General features: G+C 51.2%; 3 protein-coding genes across 3 annotated transcripts; all 3 read right to left on the minus strand.

Annotated features, from left to right (window-relative positions):
- Nucleotides 1–9,397: 9,397 nt before the first annotated feature.
- On the minus strand, nt 9,398–12,272 carry LOC108864183 (uncharacterized). The gene is made up of 5 exons (XM_018639296.1): nt 12,105–12,272; nt 10,714–11,979; nt 10,334–10,606; nt 10,033–10,267; nt 9,398–9,957 (listed from the first exon to the last, which is right to left on the minus strand). The coding sequence occupies exons 1-5, from the start codon at nt 12,270–12,272 to the stop codon at nt 9,398–9,400; spliced, it is 2,502 nt and encodes an 833-aa protein (XP_018494812.1).
- Nucleotides 12,273–13,457: 1,185 nt separating this feature from the next.
- Nucleotides 13,458–16,578, minus strand: LOC100901068 (uncharacterized). Its single transcript, XM_003742720.1, has 5 exons — nt 16,415–16,578; nt 14,813–15,027; nt 14,521–14,710; nt 14,203–14,433; nt 13,458–14,048 (listed from the first exon to the last, which is right to left on the minus strand). The coding sequence occupies exons 1-5, from the start codon at nt 16,479–16,481 to the stop codon at nt 13,825–13,827; spliced, it is 927 nt and encodes a 308-aa protein (XP_003742768.1). The 5' UTR covers nt 16,482–16,578; the 3' UTR covers nt 13,458–13,824.
- A 2,269-nt stretch (nt 16,579–18,847) lies between these two features.
- Nucleotides 18,848–21,726, minus strand: LOC100901207 (E3 ubiquitin-protein ligase rnf8-A). The gene is made up of 7 exons (XM_003742721.2): nt 21,369–21,726; nt 20,343–20,426; nt 20,110–20,242; nt 19,909–19,992; nt 19,686–19,804; nt 19,425–19,531; nt 18,848–19,298 (listed from the first exon to the last, which is right to left on the minus strand). The coding sequence occupies exons 1-7, from the start codon at nt 21,609–21,611 to the stop codon at nt 19,187–19,189; spliced, it is 882 nt and encodes a 293-aa protein (XP_003742769.1). The 5' UTR covers nt 21,612–21,726; the 3' UTR covers nt 18,848–19,186.
- Between the last annotated feature and the right edge of the window lie 209 nt (nt 21,727–21,935).

A 21,935-nucleotide genomic window follows, 5' to 3' on the forward strand; every position in this document is an offset into this window, starting at 1 on the left:
CCGGCTGACGGTAACGGAACTGAGAGCTACTGATTTCATTGTTCGACGGGGACATTCTCAAACAAATTATCCAAAGCTGCGATAGTTCTCGTTCGGACCTCGTATCGGGGATGTCACTCGCGACGGAATCTCCGCGTGAACAGCCGATGCTTGGCGAGGGTAGTGCCCGAAGAACGCGGAACGTGGATGATATCGTCCTGAAGACGTGACATTCCGAAATGACACGTATTGAGTCTATTCTCGTATTGATAGCCGGTCTCCAACGGCGTCATTCCTACCTAGCTGTTTCTCGCATTGCGACCCGAACTCTAGTTGATCGATCTCTCAATGAGTCTATCGGGCTATCGAAGTCTACCTTTGTCAACACCCTCATTCACGGCGCTGCTATTGATTGATTCATTCCTCCATCGTGATCGGGTCGGATACGCCTCGAGCGAGCTACAGCGGAGCTTTTCCAGGACACGCCCTGAGGCTCCATGCGGGGACTTCTGTGGCCTCGATGATCGGCATGAGGTTCGAGAAGCATAAGGCCGAGGCGTAGAATGTTCCCGTGGAATTCGAATGGGAATGCGTCCGCTTCTCGAGCTCACTCATCGCCTCGGTTTTCCGAAGAGTTGCGGTTCCAGCTCACCGATGCTCAGAGCGGTGCATTTCCGGGTTCCGATTGTGTGGAATTCCTTGGTAGTCCTGACGCGGGACCTCAAGGACCTCAACTCGAAGAGCTACGCCGACTGAAGCGGGTTTTCGATCTTTCATCCAAGAGCTTTCGGGGCTCCGCCGAGGGGGGACTCGCGCTGGGGATAGCCCCAGGATATAACTTATTATCATGAATTAAACCGCCGAGGACAGATTTTGAAATGATGCTTCTCCGGACGATGTCTCGCGTGGTGTGCCTCTTTGTAAAATACCTGCCTTAACACCCCTGGAGTCCTCTGCCTTATTTGAGGTTTCGCAGGGGTTCCGGGGACCCAGCGATCTTTATTCGATATCAAATGGAATTGAGTCTTATCCGATCGGATCCGTTCTCCTGAAGAGGGCGTCCAAGTGAATGTCTCGCGCTGCTGGACTCAAGGAAACGCGGAAGGAATCGGTCGTCCACGGGAAATGAAGGATGCACGTATCAAGCTCGCATAAGTAGCCGCATTTTCCAGCCTCGGAAAAAGCTCACGAGGGGAGCGTCGCTAACATCCGCGGTACGACGACTCGCACGAGGGCCTGATATGGCAGATCAACTCCGACGCCGTCCATGAGTCACCGAAACTGGCGTACTATCACTGTATATTCCGAGTATGTTACGAGAGGAATCGCTGAGCCGATTGCAGCGGAGGAAAACCTGGCACTGACCCTCATGTTGTAGTCTTGGATCAGGACGCCTTCTAGATCGATTCGAAAGTCTTTATTCATACTCCTCATGAACGGCGACATCATATTTCCGGAGCATTCCCCGGAAGGTCCGGGTCTAGATCTTAAATGCAAATCTGATTCGTGCCGGAGAGATCCTGATTATGTTCATGGTAACATTCTGCTTGGCAGAACTTTCTCGCTGCCGGGATGAGGATCGACACCCGAGAATGTGGACTCCTAGAGTCATATCGCTCTTTCTGACGCTAGAAATCCCCTCGGAAAAAGCCGCGTCATCCGAAATTTTCGATAGCGAGGCAAGCACCGGACAGATTGCCGGACGAGAGCGAAAGAGCCGCAGATTCGCGCTCATCGGTCCATGCCGTTCAGGGCGAACAAGACCGAAGCAAATTTTTTTCGGCCAGATCGATTCCCATCTTGACATCTGCATATGGCATCCGTCAGCCTCGCATATGAGGCGCTCGAGGCGCTCGAGGCGCACGAGGAGCTCGCGGAGCTCGCGGAGGTCTCGCCGATCTCGGAGGTCTAGGAGCTCGAGGGGGCTTGGGCGCCTTTGGCGCCGATGATCTCGAATTCGATGTTCTCGGCTGCGACGGCCGTGAATTCGGCGATCTTGAGTTCGGCGATCTTGGAACTGACGGCTTGGAATTGGACGATCGCGGTGGAGATGGTTGAGAATTTGAGCGTTTTGGTGAGGATGACTGTGGGTTGGATGCTCTCGAGGGCGATGATTGCGAATCCGAACCCCGGGATGGCGACGACTGGGAGTGGGGTGTCCTCTGCGGCGAAGACGGCGAATTCGGTGCTTTTGGCGGCGATGGAGGCGAATCCGATCCCCGGGGAGACGACGATTGAGAATTCGGTCCCTTCGGAGGCGATGACTGAGAATTGGTTCCTCTCTGAGGCGTGGATCGCGAACTCGGGGCCTCTTTTGATGGAGCTTGAGAATTGGGCCCATTTCGGCTCGGTGATTGTGAATTCGTTTGATCTCGTGACGGCGATTGTGGACTCGGTGCCTCTCGTGGCTGTGAGTGCGAGTTCGGGGCTTCCCTCGTTGGGGTTTGCAGATTTGGTGCGTTGCGAGACGGTGATTGCGAATCCGGGATTTCCCTTGTAGGAGATTGGGGATTCTGACCATTACGTGACGGTGCTTGTGAATCCGATCCTCCTGGCAGCGGCGCCATCAGATCCGGTCCGATTGGTGGTAATTGGTCCACGCCAGATCCACCTTGCGAGTTCCGAGGCGGTCTTTGCGGAGGAGTCCTCGCAACTCGTCCCGCGGCTCGCGCTGCCGTAGGTGACAGTTGGCCGATGCTCTGACCTACAGCCCAGCCCGGGACTCGGAAACGACCGTCGCCGGCCCTCATTCCCTGGTTGATTCTCGAACCAGAGTCTTGAGCATCCCTCGAGCCTCCCCTTGCGGCGCCATTCGAATTCCCATTGGAATTCTTATTCGAGTTCTGATTTGAATCTTTGTTTGAATTCCGATCCGAATCTTTGTTCGAATTCCGATCCGAATCGCGCTTGGCCCAGTCCCGCTCACTATCTGGTCTCAGCCGTGGTTTCTCTGCAAGCTCAAGAGATACGATTAATGAAGGAAAGCCAACATCTTACCAACACCTTACCATGTTAGTCTGACAAATGTTCAGGGTAATACACCATCCCTGAGCGAGGGACAGGTACTCGGTGGAATACCTACGTGCAACGCAGCGGAAAAACAGGAACGACAGAGGGGCCCACAAGGATATGTCCTCATCGACGGCCGGGGGCTTTCTACAAGCACATCTACGTCAAAGCAGTGACGCACATCGTATCTAAAGTGGACAGGCGGAGACTCTTCTTGGCTTTCGGTGATCGCAAGTGCGTTCACCGCCCCCTCCCCTCTCCCCTGTCCCCCCGAAAAAGGAGCGATAGACAGAAGAATCGGAATTCAGGTCATTCATCGGAATACGAGATCCGGCTCACCGTTATCGCCATCTTCGGCATGCGAATCATCTGCCGGAACGTAGATGATAATTGTTTCCGCCTCACGGTTGTTGCCCATGACGGTATTGATCGACGACGCTACCGCCGTCAAGGCAAAGACCAAAATGAAGCTTGGAACACTCATTCCTGCAAACGAAAATTTATGAAATGGCATTCAGATTTGTCGAGAACGAGACAGAAGCTCCGATTGATTCACATGGAGCGAAGAAAGTATTAAAGACCTGCAGACCTGCAAGGAGCCGCGAAGCTTGACAGAGTCTCGATTTGGTGAGCACCCGCCGCGCCGTGATTTAGAGCGATCCCAAAAACTGCTCGTCCTCGAAGTATTCGAAGGGAAATTTGGGGTCTATCAAGATCTCCCGTGCTCGACTAATTGGAGAATAGAAGTATTCCCTGACTCTGACCTCCTGGGGAAATGGCTGCTCTGACGCCTCTCAAGTTTCTTCAGCCCAGCCGGTGGTGAGATGAAGCTACCCGAATGCGTCGCGATGCGCGATATTTCGATCCGAGCGTCCGGTCCCTCGATAACGAGCGCACAAAAGTTTCGTGATTCACAGCGGACATGGGAAGTCAAAGGCGGGCGATTGCCGCAGACGAGCTCGACCGAATGTCAGGAAGCTGCAACAGCCTCGAGTCGCAGAGCGATACCCACGCATGGAGTTCTCGCGGGGAGATCGGAGAATAAAATATTGAGAGATTCGGGCGAGAGGAAGTCCTTGCGCGGAGATGGAGGCGGATCTTGTGTCCGATTCGGATGAATCCCGTCACGGATCCCGAGTAGCTCTCCAGGGAGCCCCGAACATTATCCGCTAAATATTCTGGAATCGAGAGATCCCGCTCCAGAACCCCCTCACGCTTCGGTTTTTCCGTACATCAGTTCTCGGGAATCTTCGCAGAAAAGCATGACCCCTCTGGATCTAGAGCATCATGGCGCCCTTGTGAGCGGCGCGTGCCATCTGGTCCCGTCTGTGGTGTGGTATAATGTGGAGTTGCGTAAGACTTGCTCGACGCCGAAGTTGGGCATTTCGCGGCTTTGGAGTGTCTAGAGACTTTTTCCCTCTCAAGAGCGGATTTCCGTTCCCAACCAGTTCTCAATGATATATAGTCATTTTTGGCGGTTTCCGGGGAATAGCTCGCTGATCGGCATGGAGAGAAACCTCCGAAATTCTGTCTCCCTTCCGTTCTCCGGAAAGAATGAGAGAAAAATCGAAAAAGTCAACGCTCAAAAGGATCAGAGGGACTCACGTTTTCACTTTAGCTATTCGCAGTGGCGGGAGCGCTAGTTTCCTTTGTGCACCTCAGACCCGGCCACGGTACCGCTTGTTCGTGACGATATAGTAATATTTGATGCTCGTTTGATTATGAGGAAACTCAAAATGCCTTGCCGAATATCGACGGGGATAATCTTACCATTTTTTCCGTTGTTGTGACGTAAAACCTGAACACGCAGAATTCCTTTCCAGCCGCACAGACACTCTCAGTTAGACAGACTGCTGCATGCTCCACCAACGGCCAGCGGCCTGTCTCCTCGAGGTCTCGAATATAGTTATTGACAAATCAGCGTCTCCAATAGTAATCCTTCGCTCAGACGACGATCATCTCCATCGAAAATTTCAAAACTCACTTGATCAGCATCGCCCCTCGGTGTCGTCGAGTCGATTGATTCTCCACCCGGAAGGAATCGACTTTCGTGAATTGATCGATGCTGAATTCCTGCGCAAGCTCGTTCGTAGCCTCGACGGGAAAGAAACGTGTTTTCCGCGAATGACGGTAAAGAGCATCTGCGTTATTACGGTATCACGAGACCAACGCCTATGTCTCGTAACCCTTCCCGAGTCTTATACGCAAACTAGTCTGAAGCTCTGGCTATATTGAGAGACTGAATTGTTCTGGTTCTCCTCTGTGTGGACACCGAGATCTGCTAGGAAAGCTTTGCGGACTATCATCTCAGAAAGGAGCGAGGATTCTCATTTGAATTTTCGACTCGTCGTTAGGGGAAAATATTTGGTTCCTTGAACGAGGCATAATACCGTTCATATATAACGAGGCATATACGTTCATTGATTATGAAACTGAGGGATCCCGCGCCTTCATATAGCGCCCCTTTAGCCTGAGCAGAACACATTGCGGTGGAGTTTCTTCCTGTTTGAGCTGAGCTCGAGAAGCGCATTCGCACTGACGTCTGTTTGAATGGCTCCTGATGCAAAGAAGACGCCAAATAGCGGATTCGATTTCTTCTCCGGGGGCGAAAGAACACGGACGATCTGGTACCAAATCTCTGATCTCGGACGTGTTCTCAATCCCTTAGGATCTTTGGGTATATGTAATATCGTCATTACTGATTCTAGCTGAGCGACGGACATCTTTATTACTGATTGCGATACCTCCTTTGTATTATCATCGACCAACTCCGCGAGCATCGACTGCCGCCACTTCCCATACTGTGGGAGGACTGAGGTCTTCATCACTCCTACGAAAACTCGCTTGATCCACCGTCGGCTCTAGAGGCCTGACCTGGGTAGCGTGGAGGTTTCTTAAATCGATGAGCATTTCGATAAGGTGGCAGAACGATTTTCATGAGGTCAGTCCCTTCCGCGGAGAGTACTCATCGGGAAACCGGTCCAGAGGATGCGGATTTTCTTACATCATGGAACAAGAGATGACCCCGATCGACCGACGATCTTGAAAAGCTTCAGAGTTTGAGCGGAAGGAGACACTCTCCTGTTCGCCACAGCTGCGTATTATCATGCGATCTCTCCTCAAGATGACTGCAAGTTCGGTGCTCTGATTCTTAGAACTTGACGCGGGAGGATAGGGGTCTAATCTATTCTCGTCACACGGTACCACGGTACATTATTCCACCGAAACACTCCGAATCTGGTGTCGAAAATTGGGGATTCCCGGCGCGAGCAAAGCGTCTTAACCTCATCTGGCTAATTTTGTGGAGGAGCTCGAAATCGCAAACTATTCCGAGCCTCTCACAGTCCACACTGGGAGTTGTGGGAGGTTACTTTCCCATCTTCACATTCTAGAGTCGCGAGGTGAACGATTGATGCTAAGCGTCGAGCTCGATAGATCGTTTCATCCGTGGAGTCGCCTCCTTGGGCTGAACTCTCGCAAATACGCGACTGAGTGAGCTATAAGCCAAATTCAACCTCCGCGATCGGGGGCTCGACGGCTCAGGGCTGCTCAGCTATTGTACTCGGATCGGTGGAGGCGGCGGCCGAGACGGGGGCCGGGGTGGGGGCCGCGGCGGCGGCGGCGCCGGTGCCCTCGGTGTTCTCGGTGGTTTTGAAGGCTTCGGAGGTCTTGGCGGTTTCGGCGTTCTGTGCTGAGTTTGTCCCAAATTTTGTGCTCGATTCGCATTCGAGGACGCCGGAGGCATCTGTCTCGGATTCGGCGATCTCGATGGCGATGCTCGCATATTGGGTCTTCTCGATGACGATGCCTGCGAATTTGATCGCCTCGGAGTCGATGACTGTGAGTCGGGTCCTCTGTTCGGCCGCGATCGCGAATTCGGTGGTCTCGATTGCTGATCCGAATCTTCAGCGGGCAACGATCGAGAATTCGGTCTGTTCGGCCGCGATCGCGAATTCGGTGGTCTCGATTGCTGATCCGAATCTCCAGCGGGCAACGATCGAGAATTCGGTCTGTTTTCCCGGCGCGACTGCGAGTCGGATCCTCTTGGCGGATGCCGCGAGTCGCTGCCCCCCCGCGGGGACTGTGAGTTGGGTCCTCCCTGCGACGGAGCGGGCGAATCCATACCTTCTTGATGTGATAACTGCGAATCCTGAGGATTCCTCGATGCCCGTCGTGAATTTTGACTTTTCCCAGACGGGAATCGCGGATCTGCTTCGTCTTGAGGTGATCCCTGTCGCTCCTGATCGTTCTGCTGCCGGAGTCTCGAAAGTGCCCCCCCGGGCGCCATTGGGTCTTGTGAAGGCGCTTGCGGAGGTGTCTGAGGAGGAACGGGCGGGGGAATTGGTGGGGGTATTTGAGGAGGGACCATTCCTAAACCTAATCCGAATAAGGGTGGAACCAAAGGAAATCCCCCATTCAACGGTGGCGGTATCGGCGGTGGAAGGCCAACGTCTCCGGTTCCGAATCCCAAGTCGGGCCCCTGACCGACATTTGAGTATCCGGAATAGCCCCCACCTGATCCCCCGCTCGCTCCCCCACCTGATCCCCCGCTAGAGCCCCCGTTCGAATGCTGATTAGAATTCACATCCGATTCTGTTCTTTCTCGATCCCGATCCCGGTCCCGATCACGGTCCCGATCACGGTCCCGATCACGGTCCCGATCACGGTCCCGATCATGGTCCCGATCATGGTCCCGATCACGCTCCCGATCCCAATCACGGTCCTGGCCTCGATCCGGTCCAGCTTGCGGTTGTTCTGCAAGAATGAAAGGATCATGAAGAGGGACCCCCGATCCGCGATTTCGTCATGTGTTGAATACTCCGTCCCCACAACAAATCTCCAAGAGCGATAGGTACTCGTTTACAACCATCTGATCATAGGGAAGCTAAGCGAGGGATTGATGAGGGAACGTCTTCTGCGAAAATGACGCAGATCTACTCTGAAGACTCACCGCTGTCGCCATCATCCGCATTCAGCTGCTCCGGTTCGATGAAAACCGCTCTCCTATCCTCGTTGTGACTCCTGCCGCTGGCGATGTTGATCGATGCTACCGTCAACGTCACAGCAAAAATTAAAATCGAGCCGGGAACTCTCATCCCTGCGAACGAAATTTCTCCATCCGTCAACTCATGGCTCAAGTCAGACTGAAGTGAGGCTGGGGCCCCGAGAGGCTCGTTCAGTCTAACGTAGATTTTGTGGAATCATGAGCAGCATCATCCGCGGAAACTTGCATCTCCCTGTGGATAGTTCTATTGTATCTCTCTTGTACATATCCCCACCCTATCTCAGCAACCTCCTGCGATTGATCGTCTGGTCTTGCTCGCTGATCGAGTGATCTCCCGGATCGCCCAGTCCTTCTCCTGTTCGCCACGTCTCAATGCTGCGACTACAGGTCTCCACAGGGTTTCTCGGAGTTTCGCAATCTGTTCCAGGAGGACTCCGACCGATAGTGCGCATTCCATCCGATAGCTGGCGATCACGGCCAGGTGACCCCAGTGGAGAATTTGAAAATCTAAATCGTCTGAATTCCTCCGCGTGTACCTCACTGATGAGGAATTCCATCCCCGAGGCTCCGATTGACGTCAGACCTAGACTCATGTCTACAAAGACTCACAAAGCGCTGCCAGACTCTCACAAGTCCTCTCTTCTTGGTTCGTCCCGCCGAGAAACTCGTTCACGCAGAAGGCACTCCCTCTGGTCAGACACTCCGAGAAGGACTACCACGAGCTACTCACGGCCGTCTTATTATTATCGCTCTGCAACTTCGTCAGGTGGGCGACGACGAACATCATGTAATTTCGGTTCTCGAAAAGCGATAGATCGTGAACTCACTCGATCAGCATCTCGCTCCGCTCGTGAGTGTAGGCCCTCAGAATATTGTCGTTTACGCACTGTCTCCGAAAAACTTTAAGCCTAGGCTGTCTGCATCTTCGCCGGGCGCTCAACGTGTTTACACGAATGACGTCGGAAGCATCTGTCCCATTCCGGCATCACGAGATCAGTGCTCATGTCGTATCTAAAACTCTGACCGAGTCTTATTGGGAGCGGACAAAGGCTCGAAACACCATGGACAAGCCGAAAAGCCCCGGAACCCGGACCTGGGAGGTCTCTTCTTCGTTTCGGTTCCTTCACGGCTCGGTTTACATAGAATGGCTGCACGTAGCGTATGCCGAATGGAGCGCACAAGATATTGTGCTCCCTAGGATTCATTCTATAGCGGGGAAATGGCGCGACGTTTCTCTGAGAGGCGAATGCCTCATGCTCTCATGAAACTTCATTTCTCTCCTAATTCGGATGTGGGAACCATCCGCCAGGCTGTTTAAATCAATCGAGCGACCGGAGAGAGAAACCGCGGGTTCACGCCGTCTGACGTTTCTTTTTCACAAGAACAAACACTCGCTTTTATGCATCATGAAGTTGAGGATCCCGGGAGCATTCTCTCGAGCTCGGTGTCACCAAAGTCAGTTTCTTCAATGCCGGCTTCATGAAGATCTTTTCGGCGGAGGACGGATGTTTGATAAAAGACAACTCCGATAGACGGTCTATCTCGATAGAGTCGCTCCACTTCGGCTGGATCGACGTGCGAAACGTCGTGCCCGTTCAATTGCAAGAGAACATCCCCGTAAAAAATCATTGTATGTCCGTCGGAAGGCGTCACGTCGGGATGAACGAAGATCACCACGTGGAAACCGATGAAATCCCTCGCCTCCTGATTCCAGAGTTTCAAAATTCGAGTTTGGAAGTATTTGCTCCGAGGCGAGCTCAGAGTCACGTCGGCCTGCGGACTCCGCGTCACGTTTTCGAAAGCCCTGACACGATCGGTATACGCGTGTCGGAAGATGTTGTTTCTCAAAACTTGACATTTGATCGTTCCCTTCGTCTTCTTCATGCGACTTCTGAGAATCGCTGATATCTGTTCCATGCTCGAGCCGATCAGAGAGGATTTCTCGATCGAAACCATGATATCGCCTGCGCATAAATGGGTCAGTTAAATTGCTCACTCAGCATGCGGAATAGTCGAGCCCAGAGGAACTATTAACTCACCGTAATTGGCCTCATCGATATTCTGTTCGGCACCGGAGTCCGACTTAGCGTAGACCACGGGGTACGTTAGTTTGCCTTCGCCTTGAACGAGACGTAGCTTAATATTTGCAGTTTTGCAACAAAATAGCTTCGTCCGGTATGTGAAGGTTGCTTTAACGAGCTGAACCTGCGCTTCTCTCTGAACCGCGGTTTCTTGCATGGTCATCCCGATCAGCGTTTCCGCATCGTCTTGGGCCTGAATAGAATGGAATGACAGGAATTTCAATGTCTCCCTTCAAGGCCGAAAATTCGCCAGTCTCACCTTGTAGTAGTCTAGTTTCCGGTCCGGTGGCGTTAAGGGAACTAAGAACTTCTCGCTCATTGGGAACGTCCCGCTCTGACGATCGGTGAATCGACGGAACTTTGGATGGGAGAAAGTCGTCAGTGGATAGTGCAGGGACTCCTCAGTCTTATCTCGGAGTTCCGATAGGTTGTACGTTCCGACAGAAACCCTGTTCATTACAAGCTGCGTCACCGGAGTCTTGAGGTCTTTCGTGAGATTCCGATCGATTTCACTGAAGGAAATGATGTACAGCTGGAAATGGAATCGCGACAGTAATGTCAGAGTCTGTGACGATGATTGCTTCCATGAATGCCAGATCGAGAACAGGCGCCACCTTCAGAGACGGCGGAGGCTCACACCTTCGTTCGGAGATCTCTCACAGGTCCGCCATCCTTGAGCGTGTGAACTGGTCTCAAGGATTCTATAGCGCCGTGAACCGCAGTCGGCTCCAATAGATCACTGTATATTTTCGTGCCCAATCTGCCCATGGGATTTTTCTTCAGAAGATCGTAGACATATTCCTTGATGTCTGGCGTTGCCGAATGAGGTGATTCTGAGGCTTTCGGCCACTTGAGCTCCTCGTTGCAAACACTCTCGATAACGGCGGCAGAATTGGAACCCCTGAAGGGTAATCGGCCAGTCGTCATTTTATAGATTGAAATTCCTAACGACCACCAATCGATCGCTCTTCCCCAACTTTTCTTGTTAAGAACTTCGGGAGCCGTGTACGGAATCGCGCTGACTGTCTCTCGATCCTTCAGCTCGTTCGCGGTACGTTTGAAGAAGCCCGCTAGAATTCTCTCGAAAGCGAAATGTCCCCGGCAGACCCTCGCGCTGTCGAAATCGACGATCTTGAGCTTCCCGAAGCGATCGATGACGAAATTCGATGGTCGTATGTCTCGGTGGATGAACCCTCGTAGATGGATGTGCTCGATACCGAGGGTGGCCTGCAGTGCGATCATGAGAGCGTCTCCGGCGCTTAGGTATCCCAAATGGTCGATTAGTTGCAGGACGTCGACTTCACCGTCTCCCACATCCATCAATGTTATGTCGACGTCAGGATCGGCTCGGAAGGAGCAAAATATCCGACAGACAAGGAAGTCGTGCGTGAGAGATCCGAGCATCTTGTCAACGAAACTCATGCACGAATCATTCGTGATCCGCGATTTTCTCATTGTTCCACTCGCCTCAGCCTTCGAGCCCGCGCTGACGCAGTTGCTGGCATCGTCTCGATCAAATTTATTCGTGGGGGATATTTTCATGGCAAAAGGGTGTCCAGTCCCCTTGTGAGTGACAAGATAGACTTCACTGAAGTTCCCGGCCGAGATCCGACAAACTTGTTCGAAATCGCTGAGCTTCGGAATGTAATCCAGGAACGATGTTCTCGTCCGTTTCGCATCGGCGACCTTGGCCTCTTCGACAAAACTGTTTCCCACGACAGGCCAGTTTATGACTTTCGCGTTGCATTTTCTCTCGAGCAGATTACAGACCTCCGCAACAGCCGTGCATAATTGTAGAATCAATTTCGCGAATTTCAGGCAAATGTAGCCTCTGTCGACAGTCAGGAGTGAGAAGAGCTGGCATAAATTCTCGCAGTCGTCAAAAATGTCAGTATGCGATACGTTCTGCAAAGCATCAAGAATAGCCATTCATTCATGCAACCCGCTCGGCGTAACCCCGCACGATGAAAATCGAATATGCGGCGTCCCTACGATTATATAGGTGCTTCGAATAGGAATCGACATCACACCTGTTTCTCTATTTTGCTTATGATCTCCGCTGTCGTCAGGTGGACCTGGAGATTGACGAATTGTAGAGCTGGGTCGTTTTGAAGTGATATCTGGGCGCTCCTCTTACTGATAACTTGGAGGAGGTTTCGGCAAGCTTCCACCTTCTCAGGATATGCTGGAGGTAACATTCTCGTAAACTCACGATTCTTAGACGACGCAAAGGAGGACATTCTATATCCCTCTGTGCTCACCGTTGATGATGAAGGCAAAAGCTGTTTTCCTCACAGCTTTCTCCTCCGGAATCATTAATGTTGACGATGGACGGGCTTTTGCCTCCGGGTCATTGGATGACTATCTGAATGGTTCGCACTTTACAGATAACGAAATGATATCAGATTAATGAAGGATCGAAAGAAGAACTCCACACGATTCCGATCGAGGAAACCGTGGTTCTCAATGGAAAATTCGTCGACGACGAAGCGCCGCGTCGGGTGTGCCCGGTACATACGCTGCGATAATGTTGCGTTATTATCGAGATAAGCATCAGCATCATCCGCATCCGACGTGGTGCTTCGAGCCGCGTGTCTCGCAAGCGGCGATCGAGCGGGGAGTACATAGCCTATGGCTGGGCGTACACAAGGCCGATCGAGTTATTCCCTAGGATTTACATCCATTCTTGGGAAAGGCTGTCTGTGAAGATTTTCGGAAGAATGATCATGGGCATCATGGGTCAAGGGTAATCTTTTGGATGTATTTCGTTCCCGACGGCTGTTTTGTGTAAGGGTGAAAAGGCTCCCCGGTAGTTCGACCCTGAAGGAGTTCGAGGGGCTTTCGAAAACCATTCTTCCATCACCACGGATGATTGATAGAAAACCGACCGCGACCCTACCCGACGTGGCAGAAGTATGCTCCGGGTTCCACCGAGTATAGGTGGGAATGAACCTCTTTCCCTGGTCGCCAGCGTAGTGGTACCTATACCGTACAGTTCTCCCGCATACAACGGGATAGCTGCCGACGCGGTCCGTTCGGGGGATAAGCTGAGAAGAGTCTCGTGTGTCCATTCCAGCAGCTTCCATTTTTGGATTAACGCTGGATGCGCAACAATGATTCTATCAGGTGACAAGCCTGAAAAGCGGCGACATCGAACAACGTTCAAATCTCGATGTGTTTGATCCTTTCATTCATGTTCATAGCTCAGATTTCCTGAATCGATCCGGTTGACGTAATCGGATTCCCAGATCCCAGTCGGTGATCCTCACGAAACGGGGGCTGGGACCATGAGTCATGTGTCTCTGGGCCTTGGTAACGCGTACCCTCCAACGTAGATCGTTGCTGTGCTTCGTTCTATCTCGCTAGAGCAGAAACAGAGGTCCTCGGATTCCATCAATGATTTATTTTCGATTCCATAAATACACCCCTGTGGATTCGCGCCGCTCCCAAGGATGAGCTCGCCCTCCGACATGTGCGAAAATTACGGCAGATACGCGGTGTCCGTGGACCTCGGAGCGCAAATCTTCTTCTATGAGGTAGATGTGATTTCTACATATCTCACAAGCGGTCACTTTTCTCCTTGAGCAAAATTTAAATAGTTTCGAGCCCCACGCATGAGGCTCGCTCTCGCCTCGACGGCGCTTTGGACATTCCACGTATCTCGAGAAATTGCAGCGACAAAATGTTCCGGCCGATGCGGGATGACCGCACTTGATCACGATCGAGATCTGTAGCTCAGCCGCTCGATCTTTAGACTGAGGAATCTTCTGGCTGTTTCAAAGCTGTGTTAATCTCCTCTATGTCGTCGTGTCTCGATGCCGATTCTGGGACGTTGGTTGTCGTCACGGTCCTATATCGACGTTTACTCCTCCTGACTAGGAACAAAGCAATTATTGCTACCAGGGCCAGGATGACTACACCGCCTAAAGCTCCGATAATTATCTGAGGTCGCTTGGAGCTGCCCGATGCACGATCTGCGGAAGGGAAATTTCCCGTGAGAGTATCTGATGACGTCCGACAAGACGACGAGTCGGATTGCGAACAATTATTGCACTGGACTAGACATTGGAAGGCAAGCCGACAAGTTCGTAACGCAAGCGATGGAAATCACGCCCGGGATGAACTCACCATCCCTGGCAATTTCCTTAAATGGACTCAGAGACGCTACAGTTGAGACCGACGGAGCCGCGGGTTCAGTCGTGATCGTACCGATGCAGTCACGCTCATCCGATTCATCTTTGCAATTTGCCTGCTCGTCGCACTTCAGGACTCGAGGGATGCACAAGCTGTCAGATTCACACTTGAAATTTCCTTCGCCTTCGGGTGTTCGGTTCGGGAGCAAGCACGTGCCGTCGGCATCTATTTCAAGAGGTATTTCAGACTGTCAGGCTCATCGCGACGCTCAAGAGATCTTGGAACGCTTCGAATTGCATATTTCGGCCTCACCGGCAAAAGCCACGGTTGAAACCGTGATTGTTACACTGTCATTCCTTTCGAAAGGGACCGACCGGGAGTAGTAAAGAGTATTTTCCGTTTCATTGGAGAACAGGTAGCGGCCTAATGTTTTGATATCCGGACCGCCGCAGAGACGCTGTTCTGCGATGTCGTTATGGGTCGTGCCCTCCAGACCATCCAGCTGAGAAGAAGTTTCGGTTATCCATCACGAACATGCCGACGGATCTATGAGCGAGGCCTGGCGGTGCATAGCAATTCTGCGGTATGTTCTTAGAGAACTCACCTTCAAGAAATGTCTCAAACAGAATTTCCCATCTCCTGCCGCGGTCAAATCAAAAGCGGAAACTGCCGCCAGCAGCCGAGCATTTCCTTTGGGGCGTAAAGTCAGCACGGTCCGGCAGGAAGGCGGGCTGAAATCTCCGTCCCGCTTCAAGCGAATCGTTATCGAGTCTTCGACTTCCAAATTGACGAGGGCATTGCATTTATCTTCAAGGTAAACTGGAAGAACACATACTCGTAAGAGTGAGTTGAGGAGACCATCTCATGAGGGGAATTCATCGAACCACGGCGCCCCAAGAGAATATTTGCGCTCGGATCCATCCCCTCCTCCGTCCCGTAAATTATCCCGCGTGTCTCTCCCGACTTCATTCGCCGGTCTCGCGGCAGAATGAGGCTTTTTCGTCGTGAAAATCCCTCGCCACCGCCGCGGGGGACTCGGTGTCAGTCGTGGCTGCAGCCTTTGTCCCGGTCGACTCTATTTTTTCCAATCACGGAGAAGTTTCTCCAACGAGCATGCCGGTATACGAATCCTCGGGACGTCCATGGAAATCTTCGTGGCTCTCTCACTGAAGATTCCATTGTTCTCTCTTCATTGTTCATCCCGAAACACCGTTTCCATCGCTGGTCTTATCATCTAAGGACGGGAATGATCGACTCTTCATCGGGACATTGCTTCCCACTGCTCGCTGAATGAGTGCCTCTTGAGTCCAAGGGTTCTCTGGCTCCTTTCATATTGATCGGTGACCGGAGCTTGTCACGGGCAGAGTTGCAATGTTTGGTATGCTGATTCTTTTGCTACAGCACTTCAATCGACATGGGAACTTTGAGAAGACTCTATCTTCTCGAAACAATATCTCCGTGGGATCTAATATACCGGCTTGTCCCGGGCTTCAAGTGTTTACTCCGAATATGGGTCGAAGCTCGCATATTCCTTAATACGCCCCGCGACTCGGATGTCTCAGAAGGAGGGAGGAATAATATGCCGTTCCCTTGCCAGCGGACGAACAGGTCCTTACTGAGTGTCGGAACGAAATTCTGTGTTTCGCGATCAACACGAGGGTCTTGCGAGACGGAGTCCGAGATTATCCGTTGTGGATCCACACGTCAGAAAACGCGGACCAAGTGGCGAGATAAGCCGATAAGACTCGTCGGATTATCCGATCCTAGACCGAGAACTCCCAATAAGATACTTGGAACAACATTTGGACTCGATCAATATTTGAGTATGTGAAAAAACGGAAAGTCTGGCGATTGCTCTTCTTCTCGAGAGATTCCTCAAGTCGGAAAGATGTCCATTCGGCAATGGCATGACTAGTCTTTATAGACTGATAGCACCGGATCGGCCGACTCCCGACAGACCGTTCCCTGATGGTAAGGAAACGCTGATTCCGCGGAATCTCCCGACTATCCAAGAATAGATAATTTTTCAACAAGGACCACTCGACTCGAAATTCTGAGCGAATGCAGTGCCTCCGTGTTCGGCGTCCCAACTTGTCTAAACAGCGGAATTATCGACATGCTTCCCGATTCTCCCGAATTCGAGAGGTGAAGATGAGAAATTCCCGAGTATTCCGGGAATGGGGTTGCACCAGAGACGCGAACTCACCGGTTGTATCCTGCGCAGACACAGCTAACAAGCCTGATATGGTCACGAAAAAAAGCTTCCCCAACATGCTCCCGTCAGAGTGGTACAACACTGGTCGATGAATGCTTCGAATGCGCGGGACGAGACGCTGGGCCTGTAGACGACACGCCTTCTAAGTGAATGCCAAGATATCGGTTCGAGTGACTCATTTGGCTAAGCCGGGGACCGGCAGAAAGTCCCGGGACTCTTGAAAGAATAGATAGCGTTTCGAATCAAAGTGCTGTGGCTGTGAGCATTTCTGAACCTTGACATGAAGCTCAAAATATTCGGTAGAATATTCCGGGAGCCCATGGAGCTGCCTCCATGGCTTCGCGGAATGAAGGTTTTCCATTCGACGTTGACGCCGAGTCGGTTCTGAGGTGAGAGCGCAGATGCACAATTAGGATAAGAAGGACTCTAAGCGCAGTTGTGTGGGTGAGGAAGGTTCGTCAGGTGATCGGAGAGCATAACCGATGGGTTTCAAGCGTCTCTGATCGGACCGCTCCCAGGTGAAGAATCATGGATCGATTAGGCAGTGTTGATGCCGCACGAGTACGTAGGATTCCCAGCGATCACTACTCATGCGGAAGCTCCTGGGGAAAGGCACCGCCTCGTCCATGAGCTTTCACCTCGAGGAAACCGATGGCGGTCGAGCACAAGAGCGATATTCGATATTCACCCGTGTGGATCCTAATCCTACGCATGGATTTTTGGAATTCAAGCCCGTGCCGCTGAGCTTACAATAAGGACGAGGCTTCCTTCCGTTATCAGAGTACTTCTGAACTCACAATGCTGGGGATGCTGATTCTTTTGCGACTGCACTTCGATTGACATGAGAACTCCTCCTCCCATCCTCATCGTTGCGTGAAATCGCGAGAAGAAGCTGCGGCGAAGTAGGATTGGTCAAGTTCTCGGAGGGCCCTTCCTGAACAGAAGACGATTTTTGACCGAGCAAGGTGCATCTGTCATTCCTCGTGACCTGCATTTAATTTTGTGCACTCTCACGATTCGATCGTACTTCACGGAGCAAGAACGGCCGCTTGACTCTCCAAAGTTTTGACCGATATCTGAAGATCCGATGTGCGCATAGAGATTCCGAACGATGACCTGACGATTGACCATTTTATGACGTTGTTTAGATCGAGTACAATCAGCATTACCGCGAAAGCGGAACAGTCACCCGCATCCGGACTCCTTATTCATCATATCCACGCGGAGGGAAGTCGTATATATAGCCACCATCTCGGGCGGTTCCTATTTCCCTGAACCTAATTATTGGGCGCAGACCAACAGCAAAAGACAATGAACTGGCTTGAAAGAGATTCTGAGTCACCGCGATGATGAATCGAGAAGAATGCTTGGAAGTAAGCTCGCGTTCCCCAGATGCACTCCGTGGGAGACATCATCACGAATGAGATGACCTGGCGGAGTCATCTACACAGCGGTTCTCAACCGAGGTTCCGGGGGAAAATTTTCAGGGTTCAGCCTGGAAGCTTCCCCTTGGAAGAGCAATGCCGTAGGTACGATCTTGAGATTTTATTAGTTCGTCGACTCTGTTATCTCGTAGTATTTTTAATGAACAGGTTTGAGTGACAGTGTTCAAGTCTGAGGTTCTGAGTGAATTCGATTCTAGCGGACTAAGTCCCTCACAACATTAGGTAATTCGATTATGGGCTGTTCTTCACATATGAAGAGGTACACTGAGTCATTAGATCATCAAGCGTCCTCTATCCTCTCCAATTCCATGGAGCTATCACGAGTAGTCTGCCTCTGGGCACGAGACACGGGGCAGTCCTCGCTACACGACGTACGGGCTCTAAATAGGGGAAGAATCGTGTTTGCGAAGAATTTGCCATCCAATGACCGTCTACATTTGATGCTGCTGAACGGAAGATATGTACTTTTACAGTATTCCGCGGAGCATCCGACCTACTCGAATGCATTCTGTCGCCAACGGATTCCATTGAGATCTGACGAACCGAGTTCGAGCAAAGTCGAACTCCGGCTCGCCCCCGGCCCGGAAATCTCTCGATGTATGCAGATTTTCGTCACGATGCACGCCTTACATGATGCAATAATTCAATCCAGAAGATCATCTAGGTACTGAATTATGCAGTTTGACCGCTACTCCGCTTTGTTCTTCTTAGCCGCTACCTATGAATACCATGTATATTATGTACACAAGCCACTCTGCTCTCAAAATTTACAGCAGTTCCATCATCACCACCACAAAAGTCAGCTGAATCCTGAATCCAATCTGTTCTCCGTCAGACTTTGAGTGAAAAGAGACTCTACTCGGTATCGCGTTGGTTTTCGGAGAATCTCAAGAATGAGTCCTCCTCAAGAATGAATGAGACTTGTATTTTTCCAAACCACTGCCCGAAAGGGGGAGCGGTGACGCCCGGTGACTCGAGCCTACCGCCCTCGCCATCAGGGCAAGCATTGTTTCGGGTCAGGAGGCAGAGGGGGAGGGGAAAAATCGCACTCAAGAGATGCTTTGAATAAGTTCACTACAGGGCTACTCCTGCATTTCTTGAGCAGGCAGCTATATTCCTCTGGTCGAGACTTTTGACGTTGGAAGGGGGGACCTGTCAGCGTTTCGAGAAGGGCACAAGCAGCCGTGAAGCGCGATCCCGAAGGCCATCGGGGCTCCCTCAAGTCTCATAGAATTGCTTTTTATTGATGTCCCTAAATTTGCTCCACGTGAGTGAAGTAGTATACGTAAAGCCATGGATTCCATTTCGGGATCGCATTCTACTCGACTGAAAACCTCTCGGCGTAGCGTTTGTATCTCATGTCGTAGTGTTTTTTCAGAAGGGGGTTCAATGAGACAAGTTGCTTGATCACGCTGTCCAACACGTACGAGCTGAAATCAGAGAGAGAAAAATCTCAAATAAGTCGTGACCGACTCCATCAGACGGAATCGCTTCCGAAGTGCATCATTGCTAGCACTCACGGATAACATCCACACATCGTCAGAACGAAGTCTTACCGAATTTCTTGCACGATAGGGGAGTTGCACATGGGGCAAGTGTCTTTTTTTCGACGCCAACTCCTAATGCACATTTGACAAAAGTTGTGACCACAAGGAAGAGTCACCTAAAATATTGGCGGTATACAGCCATGAGCTATCGAGAGAATCTACGGTAGCGCCATACTCAAGCGACCGAATCACCAAGTGGCGGACGACCCCGTGTAGAACATAATTTTGCAGAGAAGACAGACACAAACGAGGCTTAGAGCAGCTGCTTACCGCACTCATGAATAATTCTGAACAAATCGAACATGTCAGCTCTTCCTCCATGATGCTTTCGACGCGTTTGACTACATCTTGCTGAGAAGTTCCCTCTTGAACCAAGCCGACAGTTGTGCCTTGAAATGAGATGTTAGTCAACTTGAGGATGTTAGCCCAGGAATTCGGTCGAACCCTCGATACAAACTCCGAGATGGGCGACGAAGAGCAAAATATCTCTCACCTTGTAGTATATTCGATGCCGATCGCGAAGATGAGGGAGCCGATGGGACAGGTGGGGAAACTTTCTCCGTATGTGGCTCTTCTTCTGTCGGCAAGATTGGTGTTATATTGCTGTTCCTCAGCAGCAAGGCTCTACATGTTTCAAGGAATAATCTGGCTGGATATATGCTCGGATTTCGCTCAAACTTGATAAAAAATATACCGTTTTCTTCGTTGTTCGTCTCGAGCATAGCTTGCTCTCTCGGTTTTATTTTACCGTGGGAGGTGATCCCGGCGGGTGTGTATATGAGTTTGTTAGCAGCCGTGGACAACCAGAATACCGTGTTCAGCGAGACCTGAATCGAGAGGGAGTTCCGGTGAGTAGCTCGTTGAGTTTCGATGTATAGCCTCGTAAGCCGGACCTGTCGCCTGACCCGGATGCAACCATCGACTCACCAATTTGGCGTCAGGATCGTCTAGGACTTGGATGAATTGGAAAGCCATGTTCGTTCGATGAATCGGTCCCAGTGAGATCAGATCCTGGAAGAAACGATACGGATTAGTCGACAGTCGACATGCAGATATGCGAGTCCGAATATTATTATCAATCAATGACTTAACGGGTGCTTCGTTTCAGGGAGACGTTACGGAACTATCAGAATGCTGGTTACTGATGTCCACGAGAATAGCGGAGAATCCAGATCTCAATTTCGATGCAAATCGAGAATCGATTACTTTCTCTGGAAGAGCTCCAAAGCGGAGCTTTCGAATCCACCCAATCGTCCGATTCTCGTTTATGTACAAATAAAGATTAAACATCCTGACGAGTTTCCTGAAGCCGACTTCTCGCCTTCACAGACACTTGTCCGAAAGGCTGGACGCAACTGAGTGTGTACGTAAATGCTCTCGTGACCAGCCACGAGAGTTACAGGAGGGCTAGCACACAATTAAACCATTCTGGCGATTCCCAATGCGGGTGAGGCGTCAGCCTTTCCGGAGGGCTTCAATCGGACCGCACACTTTAATATTGAGTCTGAGAGATTGGTCCCAAATGAATCCCAGTCGGTGATAGAAAGAAAGCTGTTCTCAATTAGGCTCGATTTGAGCTCGTTTCCTCGAAGTGCGCGGTTAGACTAGACCCTTCGGCATCTCGACCACTTGATCTTCACATTGCTCCGTTTTCAGTTTACGAGAGGGATAAGCGGCCAGCTCACTTGGGAGACTTCGCTCTGAGGTTATGCTCGGAAGCGGTAAAGCCAGCCATAAATGTCCCGGTGGAATGACCTCTCAGACTGAAAGAGTCCACTCGAGCATTCGAAGATGTAGCTGGGACACAGCCTCATCTCGGTTGAAATAGATCCGACTCCGGCAGCTCCCTCACCTCGGAAAATCTGTCAAAAACCGACCATCTTGGAGGGAATGGCTGTTCTGGTCCATTCAAACTAGCCACAGCTTCACCAGACCCATCGCGATACAACTTACCTCGTTCTTCAGTTTGCACGAGTGGGGTGGTTCGATTTTCTTGTAGTTCACGTAAACTCCATTAACCGATTCGAGATCTTTAACAGTCCAAACTCCGGAGCTGCGTCGGAACTCCGCATGTCTGCGAGACACTATCACAGAATGTATCGACACTGAGCAGTTGCCAGATCTGCCCAGAATTTCTTCGTCCAAGTTAAGCGGAATCTCTCGGGTGGACTCTGCCTGCAGCAGCAGGTTAGCCATCACGTTCGGTGGAAGACCGACAACACAACCAACGGGTCAGTTTGCTGGTGATGGAAAACAGAGCTGCCAGAAGCCAAATGACCCGAGGCCCTTACGTGTGTATACGATGTCCAACAACAGCAGCGAACGGAGGAACAACAGGCTAGCAAGTGGTCCTCGCCCCTCTCCGCTTTAGCGCATATTCTCTCACATCACGATTTTTTTCAGCGCTTCCAGTCCTCGTTTTCCTCCAGAACTAGAAGTCTCCGCCGAATTTTTGGGGTTGAGCTGAACAATGTCTTCTTCTGAGGTGGATTGAGAAGCCGAATCTGGAGAAAGCAAGAT

This window comes from Galendromus occidentalis, unplaced genomic scaffold (assembly GCF_000255335.2).
Source record: "Galendromus occidentalis unplaced genomic scaffold, Mocc_1.1 scf7180000077430, whole genome shotgun sequence".
NCBI classification, from domain to species: Eukaryota; Metazoa; Arthropoda; class Arachnida; order Mesostigmata; family Phytoseiidae; genus Galendromus; species Galendromus occidentalis.

What these genes read in the sequence shown, in the direction of transcription:
- LOC100901207 (XM_003742721.2), bottom strand. Translation starts at nt 21,611, where the DNA reads ATGGCTAACCTGCTGCTGCAGGCAGAGTCCACCCGAGAGATTCCGCTT. An exon ending in CGTGCAAACTGAAGAACGAG is followed by an intron (nt 20,427 to 21,368) that starts GTAAGTTGTATC and finishes CGTTTCTTCCAG; the next exon opens with GATCTGATCTCACTGGGACC. An exon ending in CCTATCGTGCAAGAAATTCG is followed by an intron (nt 19,299 to 19,424) that starts GTAAGACTTCGT and finishes CTCTGATTTCAG; the next exon opens with CTCGTACGTGTTGGACAGCG.
- LOC100901068 (XM_003742720.1), bottom strand. Translation starts at nt 16,481, where the DNA reads ATGTTGGGGAAGCTTTTTTTCGTGACCATATCAGGCTTGTTAGCTGTG. An exon ending in GTCTGCGCAGGATACAACCG is followed by an intron (nt 15,028 to 16,414) that starts GTGAGTTCGCGT and finishes GTGTTCTTCCAG; the next exon opens with TTTACCTTGAAGATAAATGC. An exon ending in TAAGGAAATTGCCAGGGATG is followed by an intron (nt 14,049 to 14,202) that starts GTGAGTTCATCC and finishes TCCCTTCCGCAG; the next exon opens with ATCGTGCATCGGGCAGCTCC.
- LOC108864183 (XM_018639296.1), bottom strand. Translation starts at nt 12,272, where the DNA reads ATGTTACCTCCAGCATATCCTGAGAAGGTGGAAGCTTGCCGAAACCTC. An exon ending in TAAGCAAAATAGAGAAACAG is followed by an intron (nt 11,980 to 12,104) that starts GTGTGATGTCGA and finishes GATGCTTTGCAG; the next exon opens with AACGTATCGCATACTGACAT. An exon ending in TGAGAGATCTCCGAACGAAG is followed by an intron (nt 10,607 to 10,713) that starts GTGTGAGCCTCC and finishes TTCCATTTCCAG; the next exon opens with CTGTACATCATTTCCTTCAG.